Source organism: Balaenoptera musculus, chromosome 17 (assembly GCF_009873245.2).
Source record: "Balaenoptera musculus isolate JJ_BM4_2016_0621 chromosome 17, mBalMus1.pri.v3, whole genome shotgun sequence".
Taxonomy (NCBI): Eukaryota; Metazoa; Chordata; class Mammalia; order Artiodactyla; family Balaenopteridae; genus Balaenoptera; species Balaenoptera musculus.
The window spans coordinates 29,150,991-29,169,159 of NC_045801.1; the positions used below are offsets into that span (position 1 = coordinate 29,150,991).

The window sequence follows — 18,169 nt, forward strand, 5'->3', positions numbered from 1 at the left end:
GCCATTCTAATAGGTTTTCAGTGGTATCTCATTATAGCTGTAATTTGCACTTCCCTAATAGCTAATTACTTTGAACATCTTTTCATGTGCCACCACTACAGCCTCTTTGTTGAAATGTCTGCTCAAGTCTTCTGCCTATTTTCTAAATGGATTGTTTTCTTTCTATTAAATTTTGAAAGTTCTTTATGTATTCTGGACACAAGTCCTTTATTGAATATGTTTGCAAGTATTTTCTGTCCATGGCTTGTCTTTCCACTTCTTTAACAGGATCTTTCTCAGAACAAAAAATTTTTATTTTTTAGAGTTCAATTTATTCATATTTTTAAATAAGGATTACATCTTGTTGTCACCTGAAGAATTTTGGCCTAACCCTAGGTCAAAGGGGTTTCTTCATGTTTTTTTCCTAAAAATTTTAGTTTTACACAATGCGTTAAGATCCATTACCCATTTTGAACATTTTTTTAAGGTGTGAGGTCTAGGTTTAGGGGTTTTTTTGCTATAAATTCCCAACTGTTCCAACACCATTTGTTGAATATTCAATCGTCCCAGCACAATTCCTCCACTGAATAAATTAGTTTGCCATACTGGTGTGAGTCTGTTCTGGACTCTATATTCTGTTCCATGCTCCATGTGTCTATCACTCTGGCAAAACCACACAATCAGTAACAATACCATACTTGCCTGACTGCTGTAGTAGCTACATAGTAAGTCTTGGTATCTTGCAGTCTAATTCCTTTATCTTCATTTTCAAAATTGTGTATGCTATTCTTGCTCCTCTATCTTTTCATATGAATTTTAGAAAGTCTGTCTATCTACAAAGAATCCTTCAGGATAGAAATTGTATTAAACCCACAGATCATTTGGGGTACAACTGACGTCTTTACTATGTTGCCTCCCAATCCACGAATATGTTATGTCTCTCCATTTAACTCTTCTTTCATTAGCATTTGTAGTTTTCAGCAAACATATCCCGCAGATTTTCTTATACTTAATATTGTATTTTTTAGCAACTGTAAATGAAAATGTCTTCATTGCTAGCATATAAAATTTTTGTTGACCTTGTATTATTCTGTGATCTTGCTAAACTCACTTATTAGTTCCAAGATGTTCTTGGAGATTTCCTGGGATTTTACATGTTGACCACCAGGTTATCTGTAAATAGAGACAGTTTTACTTCTTCCTTTCCAATCTGTATGCTTTTTATTCCTTTATCTTACTGCACCAGCTAAGTCATCAAGTACTATAACAAACAGATGTGGTAATTGCATATCCTTGTCTTCTTCCCAATCTTAATGTATTTAGTCTTTCATCGAGTACCATGCTAGGTGCAAGTTTTGTAGATGCTTTTTATCAAATTGAGGTAGTTTCCTTCTATTGCTGAGTTGTTTTTTTCATCATAAATGGGTATTGAATTCTGTCAAATGCTTTTTTCATATCAGTTGATATGATCATGTGCTTTTTCTTATTTTCTTCTTAATATGATGAATTACATTGACCAATTTTCAAATATTAAAGCAAGAGTCTTGCATATCTGGAATAAAGCCCACTTCGTTGTAAACAACTCAAATGTCTTTCCATGGTGAATGCATCACCAGACTGTGATACCTCTATACAATGGAATATTATTTAGCAATACAAAGGAACAAATTATTGACACCTACAACAACACTAATAGAGCTAAAGGGAAACATGTTGAGTTAAAGAAGTCAGTCTCAAAAGGTTACAAATTGTATGACTCCACTGATATAACATTTTTACAGTGAGAAAATTATAGCAATAGAGAAACAAATCAGTGGACAACAGGCATTAGAGTTAGATGAGGATGTAACATGTACCCTATTAAGAAGCAGCAAGAAGTTCCTTTGTGATATACATTCTATATCCTGATTGTGGTGATGGTAAAATGAATCTACATATGTAACACTTCATAAACAGAAAAGAAAGAAAAAAAAGGCATGTAAAAATTGTGAAATCTGAATACAGTCTGTACCTGAGTTAATAGTATTGCTGCAATGTCAATCTCCTGGTTTAACAATGTACTAAGGTTACATAAGATAATAACGGAGAAGCTTACCAGTACATGGGAGTTCTCTGCATTGCTTTTGCAACTTCTTGTGAGTCTTAAAGTATTTTAAAATAAGACATTGTCTTTAAAATACAGTAGGAAAAAAAAAAGAGGGGTGTGACCTCTGAAAGATGAGTCAAGGAAGGCTTTGTTTTACAGAGAGGGAACAACAAGTACCAAGTTTGTAGAAGGAAGCATAACAAGGCCATTGAATTTAAGTGTAGCTAAATTCAGAAACAAAGGGGAAGAGTAGAGGATGACAGTTTACAATTAAGAAAATCTGAATCTTCCTTCCTGGTTCTGACAGCATACAGAACCTCAAAGGTCATGTTTAAGGCAACAAATGGGAAACAACGGAAGAGTTTTAAAGAGGGGGGAGGGTAAAAAGGCATTATTAGTGATGTTTTGTCACATTCTAATTGTAGCGAAGAATGGAGTAGGGGAAGTGAAGATGCTCTCTAGCCACTGTTGTAGTCCAGGAGTCATGTAATGGTAGCTTGGTCTAGGGTGGTGGTGGCAATAGAAATGGAGAAGAGTGGATAGATTTGAGGTGTATCATAGAGCATAAAATAGATGGAACATGGTCATGACTTAAAAGACTGAACATGTCCATTAGATTGGTGACACTGAACTAAACTATTTCAAAGGAACAATGCAGGGGGTGAAGGGAATGCCAGACTGGAGCAATTTAAAGAATGGGAAAACAGACATGAGTTTAGACAAATGAGGAAATTTGGCTGTAAAAAAAGAGAAAAATGGGTAGTGGCTGGAGTGGGACTGTGGAAATGAAGGAAGATGTTTTAAAAAGTGGTAGCAAACTGAGCATATTTTAGTGCTAATAGGAAGAATCTAGTTGAAATAAAAAAGAGAAGAGATAATGAAGAAAAAAATAGTTTTAGGACAAATGTGAAGAAAAGATGAAGTTTTGGGAAGTCAGGAAGGGAGTGTGGCAAATTCATTAAGCTAAAGTATGGCTAAAGCATAAAAAATGAGAAAGACAGTGGTGGGAAATAGCTCAGAAAAGGGTAGGGCCAATTTCTTTCACTCTAAGAGGAAAAGAGGTGAATTTGGGCACAAGAATGTCATACTGGGTATGGTTTTATCTCATGACTTCTCTTTTTCTCTGTGAAATAGTAAGAGAGCTATGTTAGTTAACTAGGGCTGCCTTAATAAAGTACACAGAGGACTGGGTGTCTTAAAACAACAGAAATTTATTTCATCACAGTTCTAAAGGCCAGAAGTCCAAGATCAAGGTGTCAGCAGGGTTGGTTTCTTCTGAGGAAACGCTCCTTGTCTTGTAGATGGACATCTTCTCTTCGTCTTCTCATGGTCCTTCCGCTGTTATGTCTGTGTCCTAATCTCTCCTTATAAAGATATCAATCATATTGGATTAGGGCTCACCAATATGACCTAATTTTACTTAATGACCACTTTAAAGACTCAATCTCCAAATAAAGTCACATTCAAAGGCACCAGGGGTTAGAACTTCAAATATGAAATTTTGGGCAAGACACAATTCAGCCTATAAAAGAGGTTACTTGCCAAGAATGAGAAGAGAGATAGGATAAATTAGAGGTTCCAAGTGAAAGAGGTGTGAAATAGTTCTAAATAGTTTGAAATACTTCTCACATTAACTATAAATGAAGTAACATCTTTAATGGGTAATTTTGTTTAAATTCAATTTAATTAAAAATGAAATTCTGACTTCATTATTCCATTAAAAAATTCTTTTACAAGCCAGAAAATCTGAATTCTACTCCTTGCTCTGCTAACAAGCAATGTCCCTTAGGTATATCTGGCTCTCATTTTTGTCAAGGAACAACCTATCAGAGACTAGACATATGCCTTGGAATATGCTAGAAGGAGCACTGACTTGGGAACACCTGACATCCTGGTCCAATTACCTGCTCTGTCACAGAAGAGCTTAATTTCTCAGAACCTCACTTCCTCATCCTAAAAGGGAGAACAACTAAATCTCTCTAAAGCCCCTCCTACACTCCTACTATAGTTCTTTGAATTTAAATAAGTTACTTTGAGAATAAAGGGATTATAGCATTAAAGAAAAAAAATTCTTCTAAATATTTGATAATAAAAATTGTATGCTTCCAGCATATTGAAACATTAATTTTCCACTTCAATTTTTTCTACATCCTCCTCTATTCACAAGTCAATATTATCCTCATGATTAAAGACATTCTAAATATGCCTTTTTCTCACCTCTGTTGGCTTAAATACTAGGTGCTGAGTTGGAACAAGATATTACTTCTTTTGTTACATGTAATTATGTACTTAATTTTAAATCATTACATTCTAAAATAGCATCCCTAGCATGTCTAAAATAAGAGTTTTGCATCTTAAAAAAAAAAGTTGAATGATGGATATATTAGTCAGAAACATATATGGCTAAAGTAACAAAAAATAACAATGGCTTAACAATCAAGAGTTTATTTTTCTCATGTAGTTAGTGCAGAAGCTGGCAATTGCTCTTGTTGGTTCAGGTGTTCAACCAATCAGGGACCCAGACTCCCAGTAATCTTTCTACAGAACCATCTCTGAAATGCAGCTTTAATTCTCATATTTGCTATTTCATGCTTGTAAGATGGCTATTATACCTCCAGGCTTGTTGTTGGCATTCATGGCCAGAAGAGGCAAAAAGCCTCAGCTCACAAAACTTTGACTTTTTAATTTGAAAGACAGGCCCTTCCCCACAGCTTCTGTTCATTTCATTAGCCCTAATTAGGCCACATGCCCAGATTTTGGATATTTGCACTTTCAAATATGGTGGCCATGAGTCACATGCAGCTATTAAAATTAAAATTAAATAAAAAATTCAATTTCTCGGTTGTCCTGGCTACATTTCAAGTGCTTAATACCCACATACAGCTAGTGGCTACCACATTAGGTAGCACAAATGTGGAATATTTCCTTCAATGCAAAAAGTTCTGCCTTGGCATATCACGGACCATATGGAATGAAACCACTTCTGTTTTAGATCAATCATGATACTTCCCTTGGGGCTGAGGGTAAGGTCCAAACCTCCTGGAATAACAGGGATCTGTGCTCCTACCTGAACAATATAGGATACTGTTAACAAGGAAGAAGGAGGTAAAAGCAGTTGGGTGGGCAATTGTCTGCCACAATGAGATTATCACTATATATAATTGAAGTTTATAAATTATTACACATTAACAATGTACTTAATAAATAAAAAATTCCTGGGAAGGAGGTATTAAAATTAGAAAAAATAAAGTGAAACTAAAGGCTGACAGTTATAAGGGACACTAAATTACTTATTACACAAATATTGCTAAAGTAAACACTACTCTAGTGACTCATGGGAGGAGATTAAAGGGAAGAAAGGTAGTGGAATAATATGTGGGCACTATTTTCTTTATAACAAACAAATCTGAAATGTCTGATTATGTTGAAAATGGTTACTAAATTCATGGGCAAAAACAGTGTATCTTGTGACAACAATTATTAATTTATAAGAATTATCTTCATATGGGAAGAGTTATTTCACATCTGCCCATTATTCAGGGCAAAATAAAATGAAAAAAACTGTAAAATGAAAGAATTAGACTAGATGTGGAGAATAATTTACTAACAGAATAACTCAAAAGGTTAAAAAGCTGATACTGACAATAGTTTTCTTCCTTAAGGCTTCCAGGTTGTCAATTCTTCCATGATCTCCAATTTGCGCAAATAAAGCAATAACAAGCATGTCGGAGTCTCTCTATTATGTTGGTAATTAATTAATTAAAATTTATATATGTATTTCTATATGTAATATAGAAGTTATGTATATAAATTACAGACTAATACTAACAATATTTGCCCTGAATGAACAACTGCCTATTTTAAAAACTGATTTGTGTCTGAATAAAGTGGTTAACTCTCAAAGTTCTTTCTATTCTATTGTGAAACATGCAAAATACTGCTAAAGGTAGTGTAATGGTTGTTCACTATGAAAAGAGAAAAAAAGGAAGAAGAAATTCTAATTATTATTACTGAGGAGTAATGAGATATGAGAATTGTAAAAATTTTACTTCTAAAGATAGTTCAGATTTTCTTATTTTTCCTTAAAGTAAAAATAACTAAGCCACTGAAACTCCTTTCATCCCTATTATCTATGTTCTCTAAAAATTATGCCTTTTACATAGAGTTGAAAGTTGGATAAATATAACTTTCATAAGGGTTAAATTTGAATATCATAACATACATGAACCTTAAACCATTTTATAGGTAAAAAAAATCTCAGTTATGTCCCATAGCAAAACAAAATTTTATAAAAAAGATAGTGCTGAACTTTGGAGAATGATGTATTTTAATCAAGATTTATCAGAATAACATTACAGCATATAAAATAATAGCCCACTGGAATACAGAGCGAAACCCAACCTGACGCTATAAAAAGAATGAAAATAATTTGCCAGCATTTTGCTTCTGTCATCTATATATGCTATGTATTTCCTATCACAAATAAAAAGGAGTTAACTAGAAATTGAGTTCTAAAACAATATAGTCACTCACTATTTGAGTATAACAAAAAGAATCTAGAATTTTCATATGCAAGTTTAATAAATCATCAGTTTATTTAACAAGGTTATTTCTATATCAGATTGTGGTTTAAAAGCAGTTATATATGTATGATATGGAAAGAATGATGTACAATCAGTAAGAATCTTGTCAAATCTCTCTTCCATGGGTTTTCCCCATCTTCCTGCTTAGCAGTAAATGGCATTTTTAGGTTTATATGAACACATTCTTTGCAACTGCCTTCTTAGCAGAAAATCAGTATATAAATAGCACTGGGCATCTAGTAAATAAGTCACAAACCAGTGAGCTCAATTTTACAGTTGTGAAATGTAATGTGAAAGAGTTTTTGAAACCTTAAGACTGGGTGATCTGCAGTGTTTCCAGCATGTCTTCGACTGCCTTGAGAGAGTATTTGGTTTCCTTCTTACTTCGACCTGCAAACTAATTTTTAGAAAATGCAATTAGGCTCAATTTCAGTGGCAGGTTCAAAATCACAGTCTTACTTTCAAATTGTTAGAGAGTTAACATTATCTATTTTATCACTAGCATGAAATCAGATATGTTCTTTTTCTGCAATAAAAAACAAAATTTGGGTTTTAAGGACATTTTCATTAAGGTTTCATCTTCAACTGACGTATAAAAAAATTTCCGTGTGAAATTGGCCAGTTTAAATGTTTAAGTAGTATGATAACCTATAAAAACATTAATATGATTTTCAAACTGTACTCCCTCTTCAGACCAGAAAAGTTTTATGAAATAAAAAGCATAATTTAGAAATGAAATTTAGCTTATATTTATGTAGGAATGTGGACTACCTGTGTGGCCTCTAATCAACTTTTTACAATTTCAAACAAAGGTAAAATACAAATGTAAAGAAGTTTTATCAAACATTTTAGAGTTGCAAGATTTCTCTAAAACTACTTATAGTGGGCTGTAATTTTTAAAAATTTCCCAGATTTATTAGTTGACTAGATAATATCATGTTTCTGCAGCAAAAACCTATCAAATAAAACTCTATGCTACTTATTAAAGTAAACATTTTAAAACATGCATTTCTAGTTTATTAAGTCATAATTTATTTTATAATACCAAATTGGGATTGGATTTTACAATAAAAACAAAACATAGTGCATTAAATACTATCTTTGTACATTTAAAAGCAAATTCATGTGTATTAAATTCAATATAGTGCATGATAAGTGGGGAAAACACTGTTGAATACCCCATGCTGATTTCAAAATGAGTTTTCTAACTAGACTGACAATTCCTATCATTTATCAGTTTGACTTAACACTACAGATTTACTAGATAAGTATGTGTTCCTTGTAAAGGCAGGGGAAGGTTTATTATAACTATATTACCTGTTTTTCCCCTGGTTAAAGTATTAACATTTTCTATTAGCAACATACAGTATTTTCAAGTTAACATCTAAGCACTCAGTATACTTTCAAGTGACTGATCTTTCCTTCAAATACCAATGCTGTCTTAGGGACTTAGTACTTGATTTATGATGTGTTCCTTCTCTTTTGTAATTAACTTAATTTGGCAAACTTCTTGTGACCTGTTGAGAAAGATTAAGTGATCAAGCACAGGTAACATCGTAGAAGCAATAGGCTTCAGGAATTGGTAACCTGCCTCTGACCCCTCTGGCTGCAGCTTAACATTATGATTCTCCTATTTCCTAAACCATTAGCTTCTGTGGTTGAATCCTGATTTAATAGAGTAACTAAAGGGGATTTCTAGAGGAAATGCCAGGGAAAGAGAAAAGCTTCTTGTAAGAATCAAGATCACTTTGCCCTTCATAAGACATCATTAATTTAAGGAATTCAAATGCTGAATATACAGGCCATAATTTAAAAATATGGCAATAGCAACACCACATTTAAAACTCTGCCCTTTCATAATTTCCCTCGGTGAGTAAAGGATGTGGAGTGTGCTTATTACTCCTATTACCCAGTTGATAGAGTCACTTTCACAAGGACTTACCAAGAACAGAAAGCCTTTTCTTTTACCACTGCCTACCCAAAGTAAACAGGAATCGTCCTAATCAGATACTTAAAGGTCTAATTCTAAGAAAAAGCTTTTGATGGGTTGGGGGAAGGGGTATAAAATAGGACACCTAATTTTTTAAATGGAAAATAAAAATGAAAAATTTGTGTAGCGCTTAAGTCATAGTATTTTAAAATATAGCATTTTTCTTGATTTGTGTTTAAATGTAATAAAAATAATAATAAATACAAATTTGTGATTTTCAAAATTAGCTAATTTTAGAAAACCACCTAAGATTGTGTGTCAACACTACTGACAACCAGTGCAATTTAGAATAAACCAAACTAACTTGTGTCAGAACAAATAAAAAGAAAGTTGGAAATATAAATCTATCACTTCAAATTTTACCTGACATGCAATTATTTTGTCTATTCTAGAATTATATGGCAATTTAACTGATTAAGCCGGAATCCTATTTTTCCCTCAAATCATGATTTAATTTTCTATTTCCCAAAAGGATAGTAACAAAATCACCTCTGCAATCACAAATAACATATGGATCACTAGCACAGACGAATTTAACAGAGTACCAAAGAAGCATTTATCTGGAAAATTACTGTGAGTAGGTTCACATTAAAGTTTTTCATGAGCATTAATCAAACTTGCCTGCCTCTACTGAACATGCTAAACCAATTACCTAATTGAAGAGCAAGTAGTAGCCATATTTTGTTTCATTATTAAGTAGAAACAAAGAAAGCAGTTCTTAAAATCTCATTTTCTCTAATTTTTAAATGCCTAGAAAAACATTACAATAAGGAATACTTATTATACACTTTATACTTGTTTATATGCCTAGACATATCATAAAGTTCTCAATTAGATCCCAGAGATTTATTACTAAAATGTCAATCTCTGAAAATTATACTTTTCCACATTAATCACAAATTCTGCATTTTTATTTTTCATATAGATTTTGCTTAAGTAAACTTTTTTCATAATTTCCTGATGGATCTTAAAGAAAACTAACGAGAAAACCACTCAAATAATAAAAAAATGCTTATCAAATTCAAAGGTCAATGATTTACCCATTGTGATAACTGGAGTAAGTTGGGCTAAAATTCACAAATTTACACAGTTTGTGGAAAATAATATGGGTGGACAAAGTAATAAGATAAATAAAATGGAGAAGTGGATGGATGAATCTCAGAAACATGCTGAGTGAAAGAAGCAATGCAGAAAAGAGTACATAATCTACGATCTCATTTATATATAAGGTTCTAGTACAGGCAAAACTAATTTATAGTGATGAAAATCAAATCAGTGCTAGTCTGCAGTGTGGAATGGGGCTGACTACTAAGTGTCAGAGGGGAACTTTCTGGGGTGATGGAAACTGTATGTCTTGAATGGGGTAGTGGTGAGAGAGGAGTATACATTTGTCAAAACTCAACTGTACACTTAAAATGTGTGCATGTTATTGTATGTAAACTATACCTCAATAAAGTAGATAAAAAGAAAAAGGCAAAATAAACAAAAACAGAAGGATGGAACTATGGAGTTATACAAAAGTGTAATAAATTGCCAAATGACCACATATTTCTCTTCCGATTGAGAGGTGAAATATTATATCCCCTGTATCTGGGTTCACCATGCGACTTGTTTTGCTCAATGGAACATTAGCAATATGTGACACAACCAGAGGCTCAGAACACCCTTGGGCACTGGAGTTTGCCTGTTTGTTGCTCCTGGAACCCTGAAACCATCATGTGAATAAGTCCAAGTTAGCTTGCCAAATGAGAAATACAAGGCCCAGCACCCCCAGCTGACAGAGAGCCAACCATCAGACATTTAAGTGAGGCCATCAACCACTAGGATAGAGCAGAAAAAAAATAAGTCCACTATAGACCTGTAGAATTACTCAACTGAGTGCAAGCCTACATGATACCTACAGATTCATAAGCAAATAAGTTGTTATTTTAAACCACTATGTTAGCAAAAGGCAATAGATACAAGTATTTATGAAATCTGATTCACATGAAGAAAACCACCAACTTCTGTAGAAAAAGCATAGAGATGAAAATTTCAAATGCACCAAAAGATTTTATTTAAAACCCGTTACTGGGACTTCCCTGGTGGTCCAGTGGTTAAGACTCTGTGCTTCTATTGCAGGCGGCACGGGTTTGATCCCTGGTTAGGAAACTAAGATTCTGCATGCTGTGCGGCGCAGCCAAACAAAAACAAAAACAAACAAAAAAAGTGTTACTAGTGTCTAGAGGCAAAAATAAATTTTGCATGATGGGTGATTCCTAATTGAGAGGTATTTTAGGCTGCTATACAGAAACCTGACATTATCAATTGAGAGATGTTATCTTTTTGGAGTGGTATCCAAGATGACAGAAACTTACAAAAATTCCTTATACTATCCTTTCCCTTAGAGTCAAGAAAAGGCAAATCATACCTTCAGGAAAGATGTGTAAAACATCACTGGGTACTACGGAGTTTATGGTGCCAAAGTCAAAGACTGAAGAGCACAGATGATATTATCAGAGCTCTTTCCAAAAAACACTGAGACTTTACAAAATAAGTCTATGAAAAGAGAATGGATCTAATAAGACAATTTTTAAAAATTTGTTTAAAGAGAATGGCAGGGAGGGAAAATATTACTAACGAATAGGGTTTGGATATATGAACAATGGCTTAAAATATCGAAATGATGGATTCATGTCTAATGGTAAAGTGCATCTCATATGGCAGGGAAGGGCATGCTTGCCTGGTCTTGCATTACTGAAGAGACAGTGAAAAAGAGGAAAAACAAACAAACAAACAAACAAAATGAAACTCTAAATTTAGTTACTATGGAGAGCTTTGGGTCTGAAATGAAAAGGGAAACAAGTGAGGGTAGGATATCACTTGTTCACATGAGAAAATAACTAAGAAGGGAGTTGGAAACTCTAATTACAGTTTTAGAAACATTTATACCTGACATCTCTTTATAAAGGCAGTATATTGTGGCCATTAAGAGCATCAAACTTGGAGTCAGGCTGCCTAGGTTTGAGAACCGCTCTGTCATTAACCATTTATATCACCTTGGAGAAAGTTATTTAATCTTTCATGCCTTAATTTCCTCATTTGTAAACAGGAAAAGTACCTACCTTATAAAAAATTTTCTGTTTGCTATTATAACTGTTATTGTTGTTACTGTTATTGTAATTGCAATAAAAATAGACATAATAAAGTGAACTTACAGCATGCAATTAGTAAACACAATATAATGTGTATTACTGTGATATGGTAAAAAGTATGTATCAACTCCTTTAATACTCAGAAAACTTTTATTACGTCCATCTTGCAAATGAAAAGCTAGGCCCAGAGATGGTATGTAATTTGTCCATGGCCACATGTCAGAGCCAAACTTGGAAGCCAGACAATACAGCTCGAGCATCTGTGTTCTCTCTCAACTATTATAAGGTAGCAGCTTCCATAGAATGGGACTCATGACAGAATACAGAGATAGAAACACTGGAAAGCTACGTAGGGGGGAAACAGACCTCTATTTTCACATCATACATAAAAATCAGTTCCAAATGAATTGTGGATCTAAATGTGAAAAGTAGAAGAAAAAAACCTCCAAAGACACAGGAGATTATCTTTATGACCATCAGCAGCAAATGATTTCTTAAACAGAACATCAAAGCACAAACCATAAAGGAAATGAACGATTAGGGTGAAGATAATCTTCAAAACTTTCTTCACCAAAATCATTTGAGAGTGATTGCAACTAAGGAGTTAAAAAGATCTGCTACACATATAATGAACAAAGGGCCCATAATCAAAAAACTAAAAAACAAAATAAAAAGTCATAAACCAATGAAAAACATAGACTTCATGAAAGAAGATATCCAAACAGCCAATAAACATATGAAAAAGTGTTCAACCTCACTGGTCATCAGGGAGATACAAAATAAAACCATGAAGATACCACTACACATACCCAGAATGACTATAATAACAAAAACTGACAGAAGGACGTGTTGGTGAAAATGTGGAACTATGAGAACTCTCAAACACTGCTGGTGGGACTATAAACAAGTAATCTGGAAAACCAGCTTTATCTACTTCAGTTAGATATATGTACATCCTATGACCCAGTATTTCCACTCAAAGGTATACACCCCTAAGAAGTACATGTACATATACACCAAGAGACTTGTACAGCAATATCAGTGTAGTATTATTCATAATAGCCCCAAACAGGAAATAATCCAACGTCTATCAACAAGTGAAAAAGGGGTTTCCCTGGTGGCACAGTGGTTGAGAATCCGCCTGTCAATGCAGGGGACACGGGTTCGAGCCCTGGTCCGGGAAGATCCCACATGCCGCGGAGCAACTAAGCCCATGCGCCACAATTACTGAGCCTGGGCTCTAGAGCCCGCGAGCCACAACTACTGAGCCTGCATGCTGCAACTACTGAAGCCCGTGTGCCTGGAGTCCGTGCTCCGCAACAAGAAAAGCCACCACAATGAGAAGCCCGCGCACTGCAAAGAAGAGTAGCCCCCGCTCGCCACAATTAGAGAAAGCCCGTGAGCAGTGATGAAGACGCAACACAGCCAAATATAATAAATAAAATAAATTTTAAAAAAAACTGAATAAATTATAGTATGTTCATATAATAGACTACAGTACAATGAAAATGAATGAACTACAGACTTAAACAAAGATAAAACTCATAAATCATGAAACAGGCCAGACAAAAATAAATACATACTGTATGATTCTATAAAGTTCAAAAAAAAAAGCCAAAACTATGGGATTATACATTTGTACTTTTGAGGGGAATACAAGGAGTAGAATTTGAAAGAAGGTACCAGGAAGGTTTTGGGGTGCTATAATGTTTCTATTTATTGACCTGGTTACATTTACTTGTATAATTCATTGGAATGTATCTTTGTGACTTGGGTTCATTTTTCTATGTATAATTTAATAAAAATTGATTTTAGAAATATAGTCATGCCATGTCAAAAAAAGCACTCTCTGAGCAGCTGGTTGTTTCTCAAAAATATCTTAAAAACAATGATGTAGTTTGCATACTATTATTTTCATATTATCCAAGTCTTATTTTTAAATCACAAACTACCCCTCCCTCCCTCGCAACCCCCAACCCCCAAGCCTACTCTGTGTGGAACCCCTCGAGCCATCTCAAACTCCATTTGAAGAAGCACAGCCTAGCTAATATTTATAAATATTCTGACTTGCAATATGCCAACAGAACTAACATTCTCTATTATATATAATAAAACTACACAAAAGTGACTAAATGGTGTGATCACAGGGCACTGAATTGTTTTAATCTCCCCAACCAGGAGTACAAAAACAAAGAAACAAATAGCACCAAAACCAAGACCAAAATAAGAGGAAACAAACCCAACAAAGACATCTTTCAAAAAAACCTATATTGCAGGCAATCCTTCAAAATCCTAGAAGGTTGTTATACCACCAGCAGTAGCAGGACCTACAAAAGCTCAACAGCTATGTGGTAGGCACTACAGGATGTAAAAGAGGGCAACCTACTACTCTATAGGCCACAAAAGTAAAAAAAAGTATGAAGTGATGCATCTGCAAATGGCTTGCAAAACTAGGACAGTCTCATAGGCTCCCAATCAAAGTATAAAAAACTGTATGCAAACGTGACATTAAACAAATCTAATAGTCTAAGACCTCAAAATCTCTGAATTATCCAGCAAACACCCTCTTCCAAAAGGAAAAAAACCTCACACTGAAAGAAAACTACAGAAACTGAAACCAAATTTAACAGGGCAGAAACACTGGGGTTAAGAGGGAGAGATGGTTCAGATAAGGGGAGAAGGGGAGGGTGGGAGGTAGTGATGCCCAGAGGCAGAAAATCTCAGAAGAAAAAACAACAACAACAAAATGTAACATTTAAAACTAAGAACACCACCTCAAAATTCAAGATCTGTAGACCCATAGGGGTAGAACACAGAGAGGCCTGCAGCCAGAAAAATCATTCTGAACCTGACCTAGTTCTAAGAAAGACTGGATATATAGAGAGGTCATATTTGAGTTCTCTGTAACAAAGAAGAGGAAACATATAAAGGTCAAGCTGGGAAAGTTATGCTGTTCGATCTCTGACTCCCCTAAGATGGTAAAAACCACCTCCTAACAGCCCAGAAAAACTATCTTATTTAAATGCAGAGAACAGAAAAAAAAGAATTAACTCCATAAAAAAATTATTACCAGAAAAAAAAGAAGAGAATAAAATACAGAAAATGACAGAAGGATTTGAAAAAAAAAATGAATGATAAAAGGAAGTGCGAAAGGAGAGCCAATAAACTTATAGTTGGAGACCTGAAAAAGAAAACTTAAGGAATCAAGCAAAAAAAATTCAAAATCATAATTCTAAAAGCAACTTTTCTCAAATTAAAAGAGGACTGAATCCAAATATTAAAAAGGTCTACAGTGTATTTGGGAAGACTGACCCAAGAATATCAACAAAACATTATCATAGTGAAACTATTGGATTTTAAAGATAAAGAAAAAATTCCTTTGGGCAACCAGACAAAAAGTGCAAGTCACTTATTAGAGAAAGAAAATCAGGATGGCATGAAACTTGTTGACAGCAATATTTTATCCTAAAAAAGAAAAAAAACAAAAAAAGGAACAATATGTTTAATACTTAGGTAAATGTATTTAATAGCAAAGGATGTATAAAAAGTCAAATTGTCCTTCAAATATAAAGACTATAGACGGATAAGTTACAAACATGAAAGATGTAAGAAGATGAGTTTCTCCATGAGTCTTTTCTGAAGAATCTCCTAGGGATGAGCTTCAGTAAACTAAAAAATGAGGGGAGATGTTTCAGATAAGGTCTGACTGTAAACAGAGTACATAAACTTTGTTATATAGTCTTGTTAGTTTACTTTTAGGATTTTCTTCCTCTTTTTTTTATTATTTGAGATATCTCTGATTAATAATACACTCACATACCCAATCTGCCTCTGAAATGCATCATGAAATTTATCCTTTCTGGATTTTTACAGTTACTTTTTTTTATTTGCCAAATGTAGAACTACTGAGATGATAAGGCTCATTATGGGATAATAGTAACAGACTCCTTTTGAGGAAAAAAAAAAAAGGATCCTACAAGTTAATTCTACACAGTTAAAACATTTGATAAAGACCCAAAAGCACAAAAGTTCAATGATAGACACCTAGCTTTGTAGTTTGTAGAAACATAAACAACAACTAAGAAATACATTAACTGACCTATGTCATAATATAAAATTATCAATACTAACCTGATAAGCTCTGTTTATTTGACTAGCTGCCCAACTAGCATACTTCATGTTGTCCTTTTTTGTTTTTGCACTTGCTTTTGGATTAGAAGCAATATGACTTGCAGACTAAGAACAAAAAAAAAACATCAAAAACAATACTCCTTTGATGTAGCCAAGACAATCAAAAACATGTAAGGGTCATAATTGCAACGGGCTGATAATAAAGAGTTTTTAAAAACTGTACCAACACAATTTTTAAAATAAAATAAAGCTGAATGAAATTAGTGTTTACAAATGAAAATATATTTTAAAATGGAGAATAATCCAAGGTAGTAGGAAGAGAAAGGATATCTTAAATAACATCTAAAATTATTTTATTAGTTATCTACCATAGCCCTTGAAGGTAAAATTCCATCATCACTTAAATACTGTAGGATATTACTGGTGCTATTTCTTATTACTGAATTACTTCAACTTTTCTATGTCAGAATTATAGAATTACTGAATATTAATATAAGGAACCTCAAAAATAATTTAGTCTAACTTCCTACATTAACAGGTGAAAAAAAAATTAAGTCCAATAGGAGTGAATTGACTTAACCAAAGTAAGTTAACGAAGTCTTAGAAGTAGAAAGAGATCATCACTTCCAACCTATTTCTCTTTTCACTACACCGAGAGTTTCCAAACTATGTTCCATAGAACCAATTAGAGCCATCATCTCCTTTTTAAAGATGTGTTTAAACAAGGGATTGTTAAACTGGGATCCATGCAAGAATCTGTAGACCCTCAAAATCATATTCTTATTTTTAATTGTATGTATTTCTGAGGAGAGAAAGATACAAATTTTATCTTATGCTTAAATATATCTTATTCTTAAGAATCTCTGTCCATGTGGTTTCTTTTATGCCTAACCTGTGTTATATGCTTTTTCCTTCTGTCTCCTCCTCTGCCACTAAGGAATTTATATGCCAAAATCTGATTGCAGTAGTTAAGAGAATGACTCTGGAGTCAACTGCCTGAGCTGGAATCCCAGCTCAATCATTTAGTAGCTCTGTGTCCATCCTTGGGCAAATTAATCAGAACCCTCTGTGTCTTAGTTTCATTTTCTGTGAAATGGTAGCAGTAATAGTACCTTCTCAAATAGCTGATGTAAAGATGTAATGATTTAAAATAAAAAAGAGAGGTCATAACAACACCTGACACATAAAGTGCTATGTATTTTTACTATTATTAATAATTTATTTTTTAAAATAGTATTTATTTGGTAAAAGAGACACTGCTACCATACTGTACCTACAAGCTGCTACAATTGGCACTGGTAGAATCTAGAAAAAATTTTTTGAAATCCCTTTAATCTGTTTTCTAATTATATTTTGCCATTTCTTTGCTGAAAATTATTTCATTTACGTTTCTTCCTGCCTCCATTTCTGCAATCAATTCTTTTCACTGAGCTCCAACAAAATAGTCATCCAAAAGTCCATGAAAAGACTAGGATAAAATAAAATTTCAAAGAACTGGCGTATTAAAGAAGTTTATTTTTCTAGTCATTCTGACTGTAGAAAGGAGCTCATTTTATATAAATTTGAAGTTCATTAAATTCTTCCTCTATTTCCCATAGCTCTTGTTAACTGACGTTTTCTAAGCTCATCATTTAGCATACATAAACAAAAGAAATATTTACTTACATGCGTACCACAAACTGTTTTTCTATACCATAAAAAAGTTTTAATTTGGCATTAGAGATTTTATTTCTAATATGTCTTTTATAAACATAGTTTAAAAATATCTCATACAATTATAATTTAAGGTAAGAAATAAAATGTTGGGCATGAACCCAAGAATAACAAAACAATTAAGAAATACATAATATAGCTTTGTATCTGTTACTATTTAATTTCATAAAGGCAGATTTAAATTCTGATAAAGTAAAAGATAATTGACAATGAAATGTCAAATAGCTGGGATATATTAACATTCAAAAATATAACCGCCTTACAACCTATTGCTCATAATTAACTAGAGGAAAAAAATCATATGCTTATCAATGAAATACAGAAAAAAAAAAAAAAAGAGGGAAGTGATTAACTGGGACGGTTACTGGACTTTAAATGACATTTCATAAAATAACATTAAACATGCACCTCAACTCACCATGTAAAGTCCAAACAAAGCTCTCATATTTCTGTTGTTCAGTTTCAATGCCTGCGCAAAATACTTTCTTGAAAGTTCAAGATTTTCAAGTCCACCTTGGGTATATTTAACCTGTTAAAAATTACGGAGTGCTGA

General features: G+C 33.5%; 1 protein-coding gene across 1 annotated transcript in view; it reads right to left on the bottom strand.

Moving 5' to 3' along the window:
• Window positions 1–3,256: 3,256 nt before the first annotated feature.
• Window positions 3,257–18,169, bottom strand: part of EMC2 (ER membrane protein complex subunit 2) — a 51,403-nt gene continuing 36,490 nt past the window's right edge. The window contains exons 9-12 of the mRNA XM_036830955.1: window positions 18,035–18,145; window positions 15,904–16,008; window positions 6,958–7,045; window positions 3,257–3,429 (exon numbers count right to left, since the gene is read on the bottom strand). Of these exons, the coding sequence (XP_036686850.1) occupies window positions 6,959–7,045; window positions 15,904–16,008; window positions 18,035–18,145 (303 nt within the window). The 3' untranslated portion in view covers window positions 3,257–3,429; window position 6,958. The remainder of the gene's footprint in view (window positions 3,430–6,957; window positions 7,046–15,903; window positions 16,009–18,034; window positions 18,146–18,169) is intronic.